The sequence below is a fragment of the Myodes glareolus genome, chromosome 2 (genome assembly GCF_982192425.1).
Source record: "Myodes glareolus chromosome 2, mMyoGla1.1, whole genome shotgun sequence".
Lineage (NCBI taxonomy): Eukaryota > Metazoa > Chordata > Mammalia > Rodentia > Cricetidae > Myodes > Myodes glareolus.
The window spans coordinates 78,976,133-78,993,366 of NC_142027.1; the positions used below are offsets into that span (position 1 = coordinate 78,976,133).

Genomic DNA, 17,234 nt, shown 5'->3' on the forward strand with positions numbered 1-17,234 from the left:
TAATTCTGTGTATTAAGGACAGAGTACTAATGTGGGACATCTTTCTGTATATGTCTTGCTTTTATTGTTTAATGAATAAAGCTTTTTCAGCCAATGGTTTAGCAGAGTAAAGTCAGGCTGAAAATCCAAACAGAGATGATATATAGAGAGAGTAGGCAGAGGCAGAGAGATACCATATAGCTGCCAAAGGAGACAGATGACAGAATCTTACTGGTAGGCCACAGCCTTGTAGTGATACATAGGCTAATAAAAATGGGTTAATTTAAGATGTAAGAGCTAGCTAGGAATACACCTAAGCTATTGGCCAAACAGTGTTGTAATTAATACAGTTTCTGTGTGATTATTGGGTCTGGACGGCCGGGAATGAACGAGCAGTCTCCATTTACAGAGTACAGGCCTGTGGTTCTGTTGAATGCATTTTAATTTCAGAATAAACTGTATTTTCTTTTCTTTTTTCTTTTTGGTTTTTCAAGACAGGGTTTCTCTGTAGAAACCAGCCTGTCCTGGAACTAGCTCTTGTAAACCAGACTGGCCTTGAACTTGCAGAGATCCGCCTGCCTCTGCCTCCCGAGTGCTGGGATTAAAGGCGTACACCACCACCTCCTGTAGACTTAAACTACATTTTCACAGGTAAATTTAGATGATCAGTTTCTGCAAGAACACTACACTGGGTGATGATGTCTATCTCAGTGCAATATACCTGCAGGCTATGATGTCACTTTGTGTTACTACCAACCATTTCAATTTGACCTTTTTATTAAGGTAGTATCCAGCAGGAGTCCCTATTTAAAAAAGTCACCCACTTTTATAATTAATAAGGAATTTTGGGGAGAGATATGATATAGTATCCTAGGCCTTATCAAACCCACACTTTAGCTCAACCATGACTCATCAGCACCCATCACTGCTGGGATGGTCACAAATGGCATATATTCCTTCCCATACATCCAGTGCTCAGTCAGCATTTTCCTATAAAGATCTTCCTTTTCCACAATATACATCCATCCGTTGGTATCTGTGTTGAGCTTTATTCACCTTGATGTTTACACTGCCCCCTATTTGGCCACTGAATACTTATCAAGTTTTTTCCCAAGTCAAGCTGGCATTTCACCAGTTTTTAGACCCTCCTTCATGTTCTGATACAATATTCTCTTATATCAATTTGTATCTTCAATTCTAGCTTTACAATCTATCTTTCACGCAAATTAAGAGGCACTTGGTTTTTAGTTTCTCTCCCCCCCCCCCCCCGCCCCACTTCTAACAGGGACACACTGTATAGCCCTGGCTAGGCTGGAACTGGCTATGTAAACCAGGCGGCCTTGACCAAGATCTCCTGTCTCTGCATCCCAAGTACTGGAACTAAGGGTGTACTAGCTAGCTTTCACTTAAATTTTTAATTATTTATCATTTTATGTATACATGTTTTTTCTGCATATGTGTCTATGCACCATGTGCACACAGTACTTGTGGAGGCCAGACAAGGGCATCAGAACCCTGGAACTTGAAAGCTGGGAACTCAACATGGGTGGGTCCTCTACGAGTGCTGTGAAACACTGAGTCAACCCTCCAGCCACCCACCTTTCACTTTTAATTGTAAGTCTCCAGATTTGTGTTTGTATAGGTTCACACTTGCACACGTGTACTTGTAAAAGCAAAAGGCCAACACCAGGCATCTACTTCAGTTGCTCTCCAGCTCATTTTTTGAGGTGACTGACTCTAGGTTTCACTGAACCTGAGAGCTCATCAATTCTGCTAGACTGGCCAGCCAATGAGCTCAGACATCTGCTGGTTTCCCCCACCTCCAGCACTTGGAGTTGAAAGACTTGTGCAGCTGTGGAACAGCTTTGACACGAACGCTAGGAATCAAATTTAGGCCCTCATGTCTGGACAGCAAGCACTTTATTAACTGCTATCTCTAGGCCCAGAATTTTGTTTTGTTTTTTTCCAAGACAGTGTTTCTCTGTGTAGCCTTGACTGTTCTAGATCTCACTCTGTACACCAGGCTGGCCTTGAACTCAGAGATCTGTCTGCCTGTGCCTCATGAGTGCTAGGATTAAAGGCATGTACACACCACTGCCCGGCTCTGGCCCAGAATTTGTAATAAAGAATCTAACTTGAAAGAAAAGATGAAAAGAAACCAAGGCAGTAGGTAGGCTCAGGTACGGCCCTGAGGAACAGGAAGAGCAAGCTCAAAGAAAAGGAAAATAATACAGTTTTTGAGATAAGAAAAGGCACTGGACATTTATAACTGGAGCAAGATACTTAAAGAAAAAAATTCATGCAGAGTGGAGAGGACTCTTACAATTTAAAAACTATGAGAGCTTAGGAAAAAAAAAAAAACCAGGAAGCTAAAACAGAAAAACTGAGAGTTCAAAGTCAACTTAGACTACACAGTGAGTTCAGGACAGCCTCAATTACATAAATTGTAGCTTGGTGTGAACTATGTGGTTGAGATTCTATCTCAAAAAAGAAAAATCAAACAACAGTAATAAAAACAAACAAAAAAACAAAAAGCAAAAAAACAAACAACAACAACAAAACCTAAAAAACAATCAAACCGAGAGCAATAACAATAGAAATAGGCCATGGGGTTTGTTTGTTTTGAGGCAGGGTCTCTTTATGTAGTAAACACACATAGCTTCCTACTTCTCAGTATAATTAATGATAGTCACAACTCACTTAAAAAATCAAAGCTGGTTTTGGAGTTTGACAGTGGCTATCCTTCCCTAATTCCAAGCATGTTGTTAAAAGAAAAAGTCATAGTTTCTGTCTCATATCAGGAGCCACCTGGTATGGAAGGAAGATAAAATTTAGGAACTAATATTATCAAAACTCTACTTTCAAAAAATTTTACTTCTCCTCATACCTATATTTTATGGTACCTTTCGTTTTAATATATGACTGTATGAAAAATGCTTAAGTTTTCCACAATGAACAATAAATTTTCCTGCAGTAATCTTTGGAGTTTCCAGGAAGAAGATGGGGCCCACAACAACGATTCCACTTGGTTGATATGACGTCATTATGCTGACAGCACCACTCTAAGATCAGTTGTGGGCTGCAAGCTGCTCAAGATGGTTCCAACTTGGCTAGCTGAGATGGTGCACCTTCTTACAACGTTCTGGCCACGGCTTCAAATAAGAACTTCAGAAAACCCTATTGACTACTCAGAGACTATCTGCAATTATACCAAACAGTAATCTTGAAACTTAACCATCATTTTATTTTACAAGATCCCAAAGAAATAACATTGCCCCGTGACAACTGGAAGTAATTCTAGAGGACTACATCCCCCTCTCCCAACAAAGTTTGTCCTCAGGGTTAAGGACACCTATTAGGGGTTGGTTATAAGTGGTATAGGGTTGGGGGTGGAAATGAAGCAAGCTTAGGGATTTCTTCTGATTTAAAAAAAAAAAAGGGAATTGGATGGGATAATAGGTAGATTATTATTTGTGAGCTATTATTTATAGACAATGTACTTTGGTATAGATTCTTATATACTGATAAAAATTCAAATTGAATACGCTCCTATTTCTGTTTACAGTATTTGTGCACCCATGCAAAGCTATTTTGTCATACTGTATGTATGCATGTTTCTACCTCTGCTTAAGACATTTTGTATATTAACACAATTTTAGATCACACTGCACTAAATGTTGGGCACTGAAGACACTCCACTTGGAGCTTGTTTTCTTCTTGGCAAAACTTGCCTTTGGGCAAAGAACTGCCCCTGCCTCAACTACTGACAAAATGTATGGTGTCCAGACTGGACAAGCAGGATACAAAAAAAAAAAAAAAGACTTCCACCAAACTTTGCCAAGACAAGTTAAGATGGTTTTTCAAAGTTTCCTGCTTCTGAAAACGGTCTGTCTGTTACTCTATGCCTTAGCCAAAGTTGGTTGCCCCAATGTTGCAAATGAGAGTTTGGGTGATTGTTCACGTAGCTGGTTGTCTCTGTCATTTCTTGCACCTTTTGGAAGTTACTAGATTGTACTTCCTGCTTACTCAAGTAATATTATTTCCCTTTTCAGCTCTTTGATGGGGTTGAAGACTTTCCTCTCATGACTTAGCCAAGTCATTTTTAACATAGGAGTTAGACTCCTTAGGCTAAGATAACTTTTGAAACATTCAGCATATGTTTCTTGCTTGATGTTGTTCATGCTGGTTCTAATTCTACTTTTTATGGATGTTTTTGCCTCTTCTTTTCCCTGGACAATACTTGATATTTGTTATTGTATATAGTTTTGTATTAGGCTTAGAACTCTCCTATCTAGACAAAAGGGGGAGGTGCTGTGGGAACTTTCTCAGTCAATAGCCTTTAAGATACTGGCCCATTTTGGGTGTGGTCTCATACACTATAAATGTAGATGAAAAGTGTGTGCAGGCCTCTTGACTGCTGGATTTGGTTCCAGCTCCCAGTGCACGCAGAGGACTGAGGATCGCTACTCTTTCTGTGAGTTTATCCCCAGATAAATAAACCTTTGTTATACTCCATTCGGGCTATTATGGAACTCTTTTGTACACCAATAATGTAGCCCTGGCTGTCCTGGAACTCACTAGGTAGACCAGGCTGGCTTTGAACTCAGAGATATGCCTGCCTCTACCTCTTAGCACTGGGATTAAAGATCTTAGCCATCAAACCTGACAAAATATGGCTTTAAAAGGAACAAGGCAAGAGACTTTGAACTTAAGATATCTAAGCAACAGCAACTCTAGAAAGTGACAATAAACAAGAGGACAACTGACAAGATGGCTTGGTGGGTAAAGGTGCTTGCTGCCATGCCTGATGACCTAGAGCCCACATGATGCAGGGAGAACCAACTTTCACAAACTGTCTTTGTGCGCTTGTTCTCCCTCTCCCTCCCTCTCTCTCTCTCTCTCTCTCTCTCACACACACACACACACACAAAACATACACACATTAAATACATAAAAAAATTTAAGAAGGCTGAGCAGTGGTGGCACACGTCTTTAATTCTAGCACTTGGGAGGCCTAGGCAGGTGAACCTCTGTGAGTTGAGGCCAGCCTGGTCTACAGAGCCAGTTCCAGGATAGCCAAGGCTACACAGAGAAACCCTGTCTTAAAAGAGAAAAAAAAAATTAAGAGGAAAGAAAATTATTGATAAAATATTTTACAGAGCTGACATGTATGTTCAGTGCACAAAACTTACCAGAGTGAGCTGAGCTGTGCCTTTAATTCCAGCACTCCAGAGGCAGGTGGGTCTCTGAGTTCAAGGTGAGCCTAGTCTATAAGATAGCCATAGTCCATAGGACTAAACAGAGAAACTATCTCAAACCAGACCCCCCCCAAAAAATTATATCAGGTTGTATTTAAGATTTCTGTACACATGCACACACACACACAGTACATTTATATACATATATGCATGCATACACACACACACACACACACACAAACACACACAGAGTTTAAAAGAAAGTGAACATCAATTCTTTTTAAAATGGTTTTTAGGGAAGCTGGAGAGATTGCTCAGTGGGTAAGAGCACTTGCTATTCTTGCAAAGGACCAGGGTTCAGTTCCTAGCACCCACAAAGCATCTAACAACTATCTGTATCTTCAATTCCAGGAATTCTATTGCCCTCTTCTGGTTCCCAAGGGCACTGCACATGGTATACACAGGCACACAAAGTTAAAACACTAATACACATAAAATAAATGTATATATTGTGTTTTCATTTTCACTTTAATTCTAGGATGGTTTTTATTTCCCTTTGGATTCTCCCTTAACTAACCCAACTGTCATTTGGTAGTAAGTTGTTTAGTTCCCTTAAGTCTGGGTACTGCTGCTGTTTCTATGGTTGCTGATACCCAGCTTTATTACTTTGTAGTCAGATAGGATGCAGGATGTTATTTCAGTCTTCCTACATTTATACTGAGACTTGCTTATGTGCTAATATGCAGTCAATTTTGAAGAAAATTACAGTAGCTGCTGAGAAGAAAGTACATTCTCTAACGAGACACCATACAATACCAAATATAATTCCTAGTATCAGGAATGGACTACCTCTTTTTTTAAATTGTTGCCTAACAGGGTCCCATAGACCAACCCCCTAAACATTATAGGCTATTGCCAACGCTCTTGGTTACCATTCAGAACTTGACAGTAATATCTTATTGCACCATCTACTTGAGCCACAGAACATAGAGAAATCTAGCAAGCACTCAACTGAAAGATTAAGCCATATTGGTTAGTTTTCATAGTGCTGGAAAACTATGTAGACCAACAGAGGAAAAAGTAACCATCAAACTCACCCAGCTATGCACACAGCAAGCTATACTAACGGTGCATTAGTAGCACAAATGTTATGGGATTAACCAGCCAGTTCTGACTAGATTTAGGCCTGTTCCATGAGATAGAAGCCAAACCTGACACTAAGGCCAAGAATCTGTGGCTGAAGAGATACCGGGCTCAAAGTGGAAAATCTACTACTACTATTCTGTTAAATGCATATAGTAATGAAAATGACTCTTAATGACTCATGTCTATAACCACTGACCAGTGTGTCCCTCAATCCTCATGAAACTTCTATTGGTGATGGCTATTAACACAGAAACCCATAATGGGCAATGAGCAGAGAATAAAAGACTTTGGAATGATCAGCCTTAAATGGGTGTCTATACCACAACTCTTCCCTCAGGGCTCAGGGATCTATGCAGAAGAACAGAAGACTGTAAGAACCAGAGGTAACTTTAAGAGTTTTCCATACACAACAGGCAGATGCACTTATGACCTCACAGTGAGACTGCAACAACATGTACAAAAACTGTGGAAGCTCATACCAGACAAAGTCCTACCCCAAGCTTAGGAGCTATTGGTATCTGACTGCTTCTGGGAAAGAGAACCTCACTTCTCTTCAACCAAGTGACTCCAGGTCTATTCATCATATTCCAAAGCACGTCCCATACTCAGAAGTAGCTAAAAACACAAACTGGGCTAGATGGGAGAGCAAGGAGGAGAAGAAAGAAGAGAAGGGGGAGGACATGAAGGTGACTGGGCAGGGAGGAGGGGAAGATAAGAAGTGAGTGGGCAGGGAGGAGGGGGAGGACAAGGTGACTGGGCAGGGGGGACATGAGGTGAGTGGGAGGAGGGGGAGGACATAAGGTGAGTGGGCAGGGAAGAGGGGAGGACATGAAGGTGAGCGGGCAGGGAGGAGAGTATCTGGCAGGGAGGAGTTGCAGAAGGAGGATGAACATGATATACTGTGTGAAATTCTCAAATAGATAAAAACACTATTAAAAAAATAAAACGGGGCTGTAGAGATGGCTCAGTGATTAGGTATACTAGCTGCTCTTCCAGAGGATCAGGGCTGGGGGTTTAATGCCGTCTTCTGGCCTCCTCAGACACCAGCTATGAAAGACACGGGCAAAATTCTATTCAGGCAAAATACACAAAAAATTATCAAAAATAAAAATCTTAAAATGGTTTTCAAAACCAAATCATACTATGGACACTCAAATTCAAATCTAACTAGTCATATGCTACTCAGCAAGCTATTACCCTCAAAGTGCCTACGTAGTATTATTCAACAGAACAAAGGTAAAAATGCCTAGCAACAGTGGAGTGAGTTCCATTTACAGGAAAGCAGAATTTAAAACTTACCCAAAAGAAGGCAGGACTCTACGCGGCTGATCTCGGGTCACTGTCACTCTGATCTTTGGATAGTCACTTATTCCATTAGGAGACTTATTACCTTTAAGAACACATTTGTAATGAGAGCAAAAACTACCACTGTGAACAGTCTGCATTGGGACAGAAAACTTACACGACAGACTAACATCTTATCTTTTTCAAAGCATAGCACTCTAGCATGAAAGTTACAAAAAAACATTAAAGAAATGGTGGCTAGGAATGTAGCTCTGTGGTACATTCACTATTACCTAACATGTGTGAGGCCTTAAGTTCAACTGTCACAAAACCACAACAGTAATCAAGTAGCTGATATTAAAATACTATGCTTAAGTCAAATTCACTTTACATAAACTGCTCTCTCAGTTATTCTGGCCACAGCAATGTCAAGGAACTAATACACAGGGTACATGTATACTCATCTTTGCACTACTGTGCGACAAGAGGTACCCTAACTAAAGTATGAGAAATATAATTATAAAGCTTCATTTCTTTAGCTTTGGCTTCTGAACCTCAACTTCTGTAGCACTGATTTTCACTAGCTACCTCTTTCAAAGTACAATTCTACCTACATGGCAGGTACTAAGACCATTCTTCAGAACTCTGCCTTCTTCTGAGCTTTCCACAACATTATTTTGTGCAGTACATACAAATATAATTATGCCCCCCCTTCAGGATCTAATAGCAACATGGAAGTCTATACAGCTGCAAGAAGCAGGAACTTAGGGTTGCTCATTAAATATATGAACTCCGAGCAAGAACAAGGTCTGCTATTCCTGACAAGTTGACTCGGTGCCTAGCACATAGTAAGCTCTTGGAATTTTTTTTAAAAGATTTATTTTTATTATTTTTAAATTATGTGTGAATGTGTACACACACACACACACACACACACGTCTGTGTGTGAGTTCAGAAAAGGGTCTCATACCCCCTGGAGCTGGAGTTCTGCCTGTTGTTGGTACTGGGATACAAACACAGGTCCTCTACAAGAGTGCACACTCTTAAATCAGCCCCGCCATCTCTCCAGCCCTTTCATGTTGTTGTTTTTTAAAAAGATTTATTTATTTATTATATATAAAATGTTCTGTTTGTATGCCAGAAGACAGTACCAGATCTCATTATAGATGGTTGTGAGCCACCATGTGGTTGCTGGGAATTGAACTCAGGACCTCTGGAAGAGTAACCAGTGCTCTTATCCTCTGAGCCATCTCTCCAGTCCCCTTTCACGCTTTTTAATCAATGAGACTTGATCTGCAGTCACAGTAATATATATATAACAAAACACAGTAGTCAACTCAGACAAGAATGCTAAAATTAAGCTCCAGGATGTTCATCCTGACGATGAGTGAGAAACCTGAGTGCTGACGATGAGGTTTCCAATTTCAGATTTCAGAGTTTAAACCAGGGATGCTCAACTGCTGGGGTCCATGAAAAACTGTAAAAACCAGTACCAACAATTTAAGATAAAACCTATACTTGTTGTTGTTGATGTTTTGTTTTTCGAGACAGGGTTTCTCCATGTAGCCCTGGTTATCCTGGAACTCACTCTGCAGACCAGGCTGACCTCAGACTCAGAGATTCACCTGCCTCTGCCTCCTGAGTGCTGGGATGAAAGGTGTGTGCCACCACCTGAATGGCACCCGAGAAACAACATCCAAAGTTGTCTTTCAACTAAAATACTCTACAAGATAGAAAACTTTCAAACACAATGCTCAAGACTTCTGACTTGTTCTTATTTACTTGAGGTTTGACTAAAAAAACAAAACAAAACAAACAAAAAACTAAAACTGAATGCATTATTGGTCTCTTTTCCAGATAAGAAACTGAGACACACTGAGGTCAAAGAACTTTTTAAGAGTTCCATGTCTGGTAAAAGGCAGACCTCAGCCCTACTTGTTTGGATGGACAGTAAAGAGACTAGGCCTTCACTCTCATCCTACCCAAATGGGTGCTTTCCTTTTACATCCTGCAGGTCAACAGGACACAGGCAGAAGGGTAGCTAAGAACAGTCTGACACCTCACCCAGTTTCAGCATGCTGTTGCAGGATCCAGAACCAGTCAGTTCACAAGATGAAGAGCTCGCAAATACCTAAAACAAAGCAGTCGCTTCTGTAGCATCCCGGCTTGCAACTTAAACATTTCTAATATAAAAGCTTACTCTAGTCATGAGTATTTTCAAGTTTGCACACAGAAATAATATCGCTAAGATAAAGAAGTTGTCAAAACTAACAGGAGTTAAAAATAAATAAATAAATACACTCCCCCCCACAAATACTTAAACAAGAAACAACGGATTTCCCTCACAAGGTAGAGCCCACTGCACGGTCAGGCTGACCTCACACTCACTCGACTGGTCTTTTGTTCTGAAGAGAGTACTTGACTCTGTAGCCGGCTGGCCTGGAACTCACTATGGAGCCAGGCTAGTCTCAAGCTCACACCGATTCTTCTGCCTCCACCTCCTAAGGATTACAGGCATTGGTCACTACACCTGGCCTTTTCTTTTCTTTCTTCCTTTTGTTTTTTAGGCAAGGGTCTCACTGGATTGTCACAAATGGTCCTAAATGTCCAAGCTCATCTACCTCTCCTGCAGCAGGCTTCTGAGCACTAGGATCATAAGAGTGTGCCATGAAGCTAAATGAGCCAATATTCTTCTTTAAAAATATTACATTCCTTTGTATGTGTGCGTGCGCGCGTGCACCGGTACCTGTGCATGCATGCATGTATGAAGATCATGTATGAAGGTCAGAGGACACCTTCTAGGAAATGGTTCTCTCTTTCTACAGTATGGGTCCTGGGGATTAAAACATTGAATTTAAAAATATTCTCAGTCTTTTGGGGGAATTAACATATAGATTGACCTATTTCCAGAAATGATTATGCAATTATTAGCTTTGATATGAAGATCAAGAAATTAAAATTGCAATGTATAGTGATATTTTATTTGTATTTTAACAAAGCTTGCCTGAAGATCAGAGAGCAAAGCTTGCCATACTAGTCAGCCATACAGACCAAGCAGTGGTGGCACATACCTTTAATCCCAGCAGCCACACTAGTTAGGCAGTGGCGGTACATGCCTTTAATCCCAGCACTAGAGAGGAATATAAGACAGGAGGAGACAGGAGCTCAGGTCTCAGTCTACAGTCTGAAGTTTGATGGAGAGCACTGCAGTCTACAGTCATTCAGAGGACAGGATCATCCTTTTGTTTGTCTGAGCCTTGGTAGAGGTGAGAACTCTCTAGTGGTTTGGCTGCTTTGCTTTTCTGATCTTCAGTTTGAACCCCATTGTCTGTCTCTGGGCTTTTATTAGTCATGCTACAACAATGTAATTTTTTTTTTCAAACTAAGTACAAACATCAGTGTGTAGGGGTAAAGGTACATAAATTGTACTTAGGATTTAGAAGACCCATACCAAGTATCCCTATAATCCTAGTACTCAGGAGATAGAGGCAGGTGCATCTCTGTGAGTTCGAGACTAGCCAAGTCTACACAGTGAGTTTTAGGACAGCCAGGGCTATGAAAAGAGACCCTGTCTGAAAACAAAAGATATACAAGGTCCTGGGTTCCATTTCCACACAAAACAACAAAAAGTGAAAGATAGACCAATATCCCAGCCCCACTGACCTCTCCTGCAGGGGCCACATTCCGTGTTCCATTACAAGCAGAAGACACCATGGGTTTTGTGGTCAGCTGGCATGGGAATCCAAGTAAACTTGCAGCATTGTAGAAACTGCTTTTCACTTGGTGAATGATGCAGTCTAGAAAGTATCAACAAATTATAAACACAGCATTAACTTGTAGAAAAAAATTACTTATGTTTTGAAAAGAACCTATCCTAGTTTTTAATAAAGTCTTATTTTGAACACTGAAATAAAAATGTATCTATAAAAGTATTTTGGAGCCATCAAGATGGCTTAGTGAGTAACAGTGCTTGCCCTGCAAGCCTAGCAACCTAAGATTAATTTCCAGAACCCACAGAAAGATGGAGAGAACTGAACCACAAAGTTGTCCTCTGACCTCCACAGGCATGTCACGACTCAACTCCACTCATGTGTGTGCATCATACATACAAGAATAATAAATACTCCTTCCAACTGAAAAAATAGAATTCTAACACATGAATTTTGCTTCAATCAACTACCACAGCTGCTATGAAATCATTAAACTATTACTTTAGTGCCACAAACTGACTCCCAAGAAACGATCTGCAATAGCAGCTTTTGAGCACTACGCTTTGTAGAATACATAAAAAGAAACTTCAAAGAGGGATAAATGAACAAAGAACACACAGACTGTCAGGCATGATAAACCTATAGAGAACACTGCTACCCACTCACTAGTTTCCCAGGCAGGTAACAGTATGATTACCTTAAACAGCCATCTACAAAGCCCCTCATAAATCCTGACTGAGAGAAAACAAAAACAAACAAACAATCTCTTGAGCATCTGTGATAAACGCTATCCCACTATTGAACCAGATGCATTGAACAATCTCAAGCTCACTTCTTCCTGGTACCAAAGATTACAAAATCGAGAAGTAAACAAATGGGGTGGAGGGGGGCGATTTCAGTGCTCCTCTACTTCCTTCTTTTATAATACTACTTCCTCACTTCCTACATGTCTATGTTTCCTACAGTTTCCTTTATACTCACCAATTAAAGATACTGTAAAGAACTAGTTTCTTCCTCAGAGAAAAATAGGCTAAAATGGTGGCTTTAAGCAACAGAGTTCCAATGTAGATAAAATACAAAATAAATACTCTCTAGGAAGGGGAACGACTCAAATAAGTGAGAAAATGTGTTGGTCAGGTGGAGCAGAATCCAACTTAGAAGTAATTTACATAGTTGCTGACCACAATGGCGTACACTTGTAATTCCAACATTCAGAAGGCTGAAGCATCCTGTTCTAACTAGGGTTACTATTACTGTGATGAAATGCCATGACCAAAGGAACTTGGAGAGGAAAGGGTTTATTTGGGTTACACTCTATCATTACTGTTCTTCAAAGTCAGGACAGGAACCTGGAGGCAGGAGCTGATGCAAAGGCCATGGAGGGTGCTGCTTACTAAGGCTTACTCCTCATGGTTTGCTCAACCTGCTTTATTTTTTTCATTTGTTTGTCTGTTGGTGGTTTGTTTGTTTGTTTATTCTGAGACAGGGTTTCTTTGTAGCTTTAGAGCCTGTCCTGGAACTCGCCTGCTTTCTTATAGAACCCAGGACAACCAGTCCAGTGGGAATACAATGGGCTGGGCCCTCCCCATCAGTTACTAATTAAGAAAATGTTCTACAGGCTTGCTTACAGTCAGATCTTAGGGAGGCATTTTCTCATTGAGGCTCCTTCTTCTCCAATGACTCTAGCTTGAGTCAAGTTGACATAAAAATAGCAAGCATAATTCCAAATTCACGAGGGGAACCCCAAGTTGGAGACCAGGCTGGGCAGCACAGTAAACTTAAGAATAGCCCGTGCTACATATGGAGACCCTGTCCTAAAAAAGAAAAATACTAACATTTTCAAATTAGTTGTTTTTCATTTCAGGAACTGGGAGACAGTTCCGGGTTATTAATACGGTAAGTTGAAGGATCGTTTCTACTCCTCTGATTGGTGTGTATTCCACAGACTCCGGCACACAAGACCTACTTCTTGATGAAAGTAACAGACACTAAAGTATTGGAATGTTTTACTTTCCTACAAATTTTATCAAAAAAAAGGGTCTATCCTAATACTGTGTTAGCTCATTAGATTCTTACAAAGGAAGGTCTCACCTATAAAAGAGGCTCACATGACCTGGTGTACCTGAGACTCTGGTTCTCACAGTAAAATCATGGCTTTGCTCCAATGAGGTCCTCTTCCCTCCTTCACCTCTGCTGTCTCTTCTCCCCAAAGCTACCTAAAGTCACCCAGAAGCAAGATGTGGTTACCTAGTAATTTCGTGTAAATTAGTGAAAATTAAAAATTCAGTTCTTTATTGAAGTGTGATGGCTCACACTTGTACTCTAGAACTTGGGGGAGGGCTGAAGAAAAGGATGGAGGACAATTTGGATTACTTAAGACACAGCCGCACACAGACACACACAGACACACACACACACACTGAATTTAAAAACCCTGAATTCTTTGAGTAAAACTAGCCATACTTCAAGTACATCACTGCAAGAAGAGCTGCTGGTAAGCATGCTGTGCTACCCAGTTGCATCTCCAGTTCAGATTCCTTTTTGCTGTTTGAAATCAAAGTCTGTATTCCACAGAAATGATGGCATGGGGTGATCCTTAGCACAGAAGTAGGTGACTACCATACACAACTAACTCAGGAACTTTCTTCAATACCACCAAAGTGTTGTTTTGCAGTACGAGGGACTGAAATTTGGGTGTTGAGTATGTTAGACAATCACCGAGCTTATTCCCACCCTCTAACTACTTTACTTTGAAACCAGGTCTCATTCAGTAGTCTAAGCAGGCTTTCAACATCCTCAGTAGATAAGACCAAAGGCTTGTCTTAACCAGGCCCTGGGTACTACCAGTTGTCTTTTGTTTCTGGTTTGGTGTTTTGTTTTGGGGTTTTTTGTTTTGTTTTGTTTTGTCATGTTGCTTCATGTATTTTATATTTTACTACATTCAAGTACAAGCTAATATTTGTTTATATTTTTTAAAGAAGCTCATTTTTTCCTAGTTAAAAATGATTATAATTAAGCATAGTGTTAATTTTCTTAAATTTCCTGTAATTGTGTAAGATCAAGACATACTCAGTATTTATTGGATTTAAATGAAATAGCAACAAGTTCCACAGTTAACCAACACATCTGGAATAACCAAGATTCACAAGCACTGTTGAAAACAGGGATCACACTATAGTATTCCACTGTGCTTTGCCCTTTAACCTGCTTTTATTCTTGTCTACCAGGAAGATACAAAAAAGCAGATGAGACAACAAATCAGATTGGTTCACTCAGCCAGATGAATCTGATCAGTCAGTTTAAACTGGTGCTTAAAAATAAAGAAAATGTCACTTTTTATTATAGACTACTTTAGTACTTTAAACACATTCACTGCACATATCTGAAAGACAGTGGTGTAGAGAAGGGTAGGAAAGAGGCAACTTTTTCATTGTCGCAATATTTTACCTTTTGAATTTTGTTCCATACATGCATTTTTCCTACTAAAAAGAAATGAATTTTTAAAATGTAATACCTAATCTTGGTCTTTTAGCTGGGATTTCATCAGTGTCCACTGTAGTAGAAAACAGAGTGCTGTAAAGAAAGAAAAAGAAGTATGTATATACGTATGCAACATATGTATTTCTATAAATAAACTTACTCTGAGCTGGAGGTGTGACTCAGTTGTACAGCACGTGTTTAGCATGTAAAAACCTCTGGGTTCAAAACCTAGCATCAAGACAAAAACATACCATACAGCATTCCTAATTCCATCTACAATTCATAAAATGTGATGAAACGCGTAAAACAGAATGCTATTTCTAAATCTTTTTTTTTTTTTTTTTTGGTTTTGGTCTTTCGAGACAGGTTTTCTCTTGTGTGACAGCCCTAGCTGTCCTGGAATTCACTTTATATACCAGACTGGCCTCAAATAAACAGAGATCCACCTGCCTCTGCCTCCTGAGTGCTGAGATTAAAGGTGAGCACCACCACTGCCCTGCTGCCCGGCACTTATTTCTAAATCTTAAGAAAGACCCAAAACTTCCTATCTCGTAATGATGTGTAATCTGGTCAAACTGAACCAATAAATCATTTATTTTTGGAACAATAACCCCAAAGACAGCCGTTTTTTTACTTCAAGTGTCAATATCAGCAGCCTTAAGAGGTACGTTATGGGGGGGGGGTCGTTTTGGGAGAGAGTGTTTAACTGCCCCGCCCCAAACCCACCCCAGGGCTGCGAGGAAAGACAGAACAGGAACGGTAGACAAGCACCCTACCACTAAGCCACACCTCTAGTACCTAAAATGAGTTGTTTTATAAGACTTGAGACCCTAAATAGAGTAGAACAGGGGCGAAGCAGCTAGAATTCAAGACTGCCCTGGTCTCACACTCTCGCACATACACACGGGGGGGGGGGCACTGAATGATTCTGAATGAGAATTGTTAGGTTAATAGTCCCCATTCAATAAAATATGCAGTTTTATTGTACACCAGACCCAGCATAAAACACTGTCTGCCCTTACCTAGTACACCAAAGATTACTTTAGGAACTTTACAACAACTTAAATATGTACCAGTTTAGCTAACAACCTATCCCATCAGTGACCTACATTTCTAGAATCATCTATGAATCATTTAGTTCTAATTCCCCTAAACTAATTTTCGTCCACTTCTCTTGACCTGGAAACACAAAAATAACCATTATCATCATAATAAATGAAGCAGACACAGCATAGTATGGAAAGGAAGGATAGGAGAGACTTATGGGGAATATAGAATTTGTAGTGTTTTACTTTCTAGATAAATCCTTAATTAAAGGGGAAGGCTATAAAACTGGTAAACGTGTAGCTGCTAAGTAATAATATTTGTAATTTCCCACTAATTTTAATCAAGCCTTAGAGTGGGGTACCTACTTTCTTTCCGCCTCTTACAACGATGCTAAAGAACTGGACCATTCTCCTCCCCTCCAGCCCAACACACACAGCTGCTGTAAAACAAGACAACTGCTGTCCCTTGGTGCGAAGAGAACAGTACTCGCAGTCAAATGACCGTGGGCCAACTCCTAACCTACTGGCTTCTCCCTGCGCTGCCCGCCCGTGGTGACACCGGGCGACCGGAGCTGTTTCGGGCGAGCAGCACAGCGGCGGCCTCCCGCTCCCAGCTTGAAGGGCGGACTCGCCCCCAGGCCTCCGCGGTCCCGGAGCCGCCGGTTCCCACAGGCCCGCGGCGCCCAACGCCAGCGCGGGGGAGGGGACCCGCGCGCGGCCGCCTTACCTGCTCGAGCGCCGTCTCTTGAGCAGGGCGCGAGCCCCGGGCGCGGGCCGCTCGCACAAGCGGAGAATGGTGCCGAGAACCCTAGCCAGCCATCTGTACATTCCAGGCCGGAGCAGCAGCGGCGGCCGACACACCCCGAGACGCGAACCCCAGAGCTGTCGCCGCCGCTGCCGCCTTCGCTGCTTCGGCCGGAGCCAGGTTCAGGCGCGGGCTTATGACGCCATCAGACGGCCCACAGATTCAACGTTCCCCGGCCTCTGGGAGGACCCGCTCCGCTCCGCTGACGTCACCTCCTTCCGCCCAACGGGAAAGTGGCCTCCGCAATCTGCGCACGCGCAGCCGGGCCCGGCTACTGGTAAACCTAGCAACAGGAAGCCGTCCGGGCCGAACGGGCTCTTGCGCAAACTTGATTGGCAGGACTGGTGGGCGGGGCTTTCTCTTTGGCAGAGCCAGTCAGGAGTCGGCCTCGGGACAAGGCCCACAGACCAAGACCACGTGTACCGCCGCTAAGGAGGGAGAGCTACCTGAGGGACCGGGCGGTGTGGGCTCTGTAAAAGAACGCGCACGGTGAAAATAGGTCAGCTTAGCTATCGAGTGTTTAACGTTTTACTCTTTAATTTGCGTTTGCATTGGACTAATACTTTACACGGGTTGCCGTCCTGTT

General features: G+C 41.5%; 1 protein-coding gene across 5 annotated transcripts in view; it reads right to left on the bottom strand.

The window, feature by feature from the left end:
• Positions 1 to 16,778, bottom strand: part of Senp2 (SUMO specific peptidase 2) — a 45,402-nt gene extending 28,624 nt beyond the window's left edge. For 2 of the 5 annotated variants that reach the window (XM_048453831.3, XM_048453830.3), the window contains exons 1-5: positions 16,571 to 16,776; positions 14,832 to 14,890; positions 11,271 to 11,404; positions 9,672 to 9,738; positions 7,623 to 7,713 (exon numbers count right to left, since the gene is read on the bottom strand). In XM_048453831.3, coding sequence (XP_048309788.1) covers positions 7,623 to 7,713; positions 9,672 to 9,738; positions 11,271 to 11,404; positions 14,832 to 14,890; positions 16,571 to 16,671 — 452 coding nt within the window. In that variant the 5' untranslated portion in view covers positions 16,672 to 16,776. Of the gene's footprint in view, positions 1 to 7,622; positions 7,714 to 9,671; positions 9,739 to 9,995; positions 10,018 to 11,270; positions 11,405 to 14,831; positions 14,891 to 16,209; positions 16,336 to 16,570 lie in introns of those variants that run through there. The other 3 variants (XM_085685346.2, XM_048453834.3, XM_085685347.2) reach the window with 3 other exon arrangements.
• Between the last annotated feature and the right edge of the window lie 456 nt (positions 16,779 to 17,234).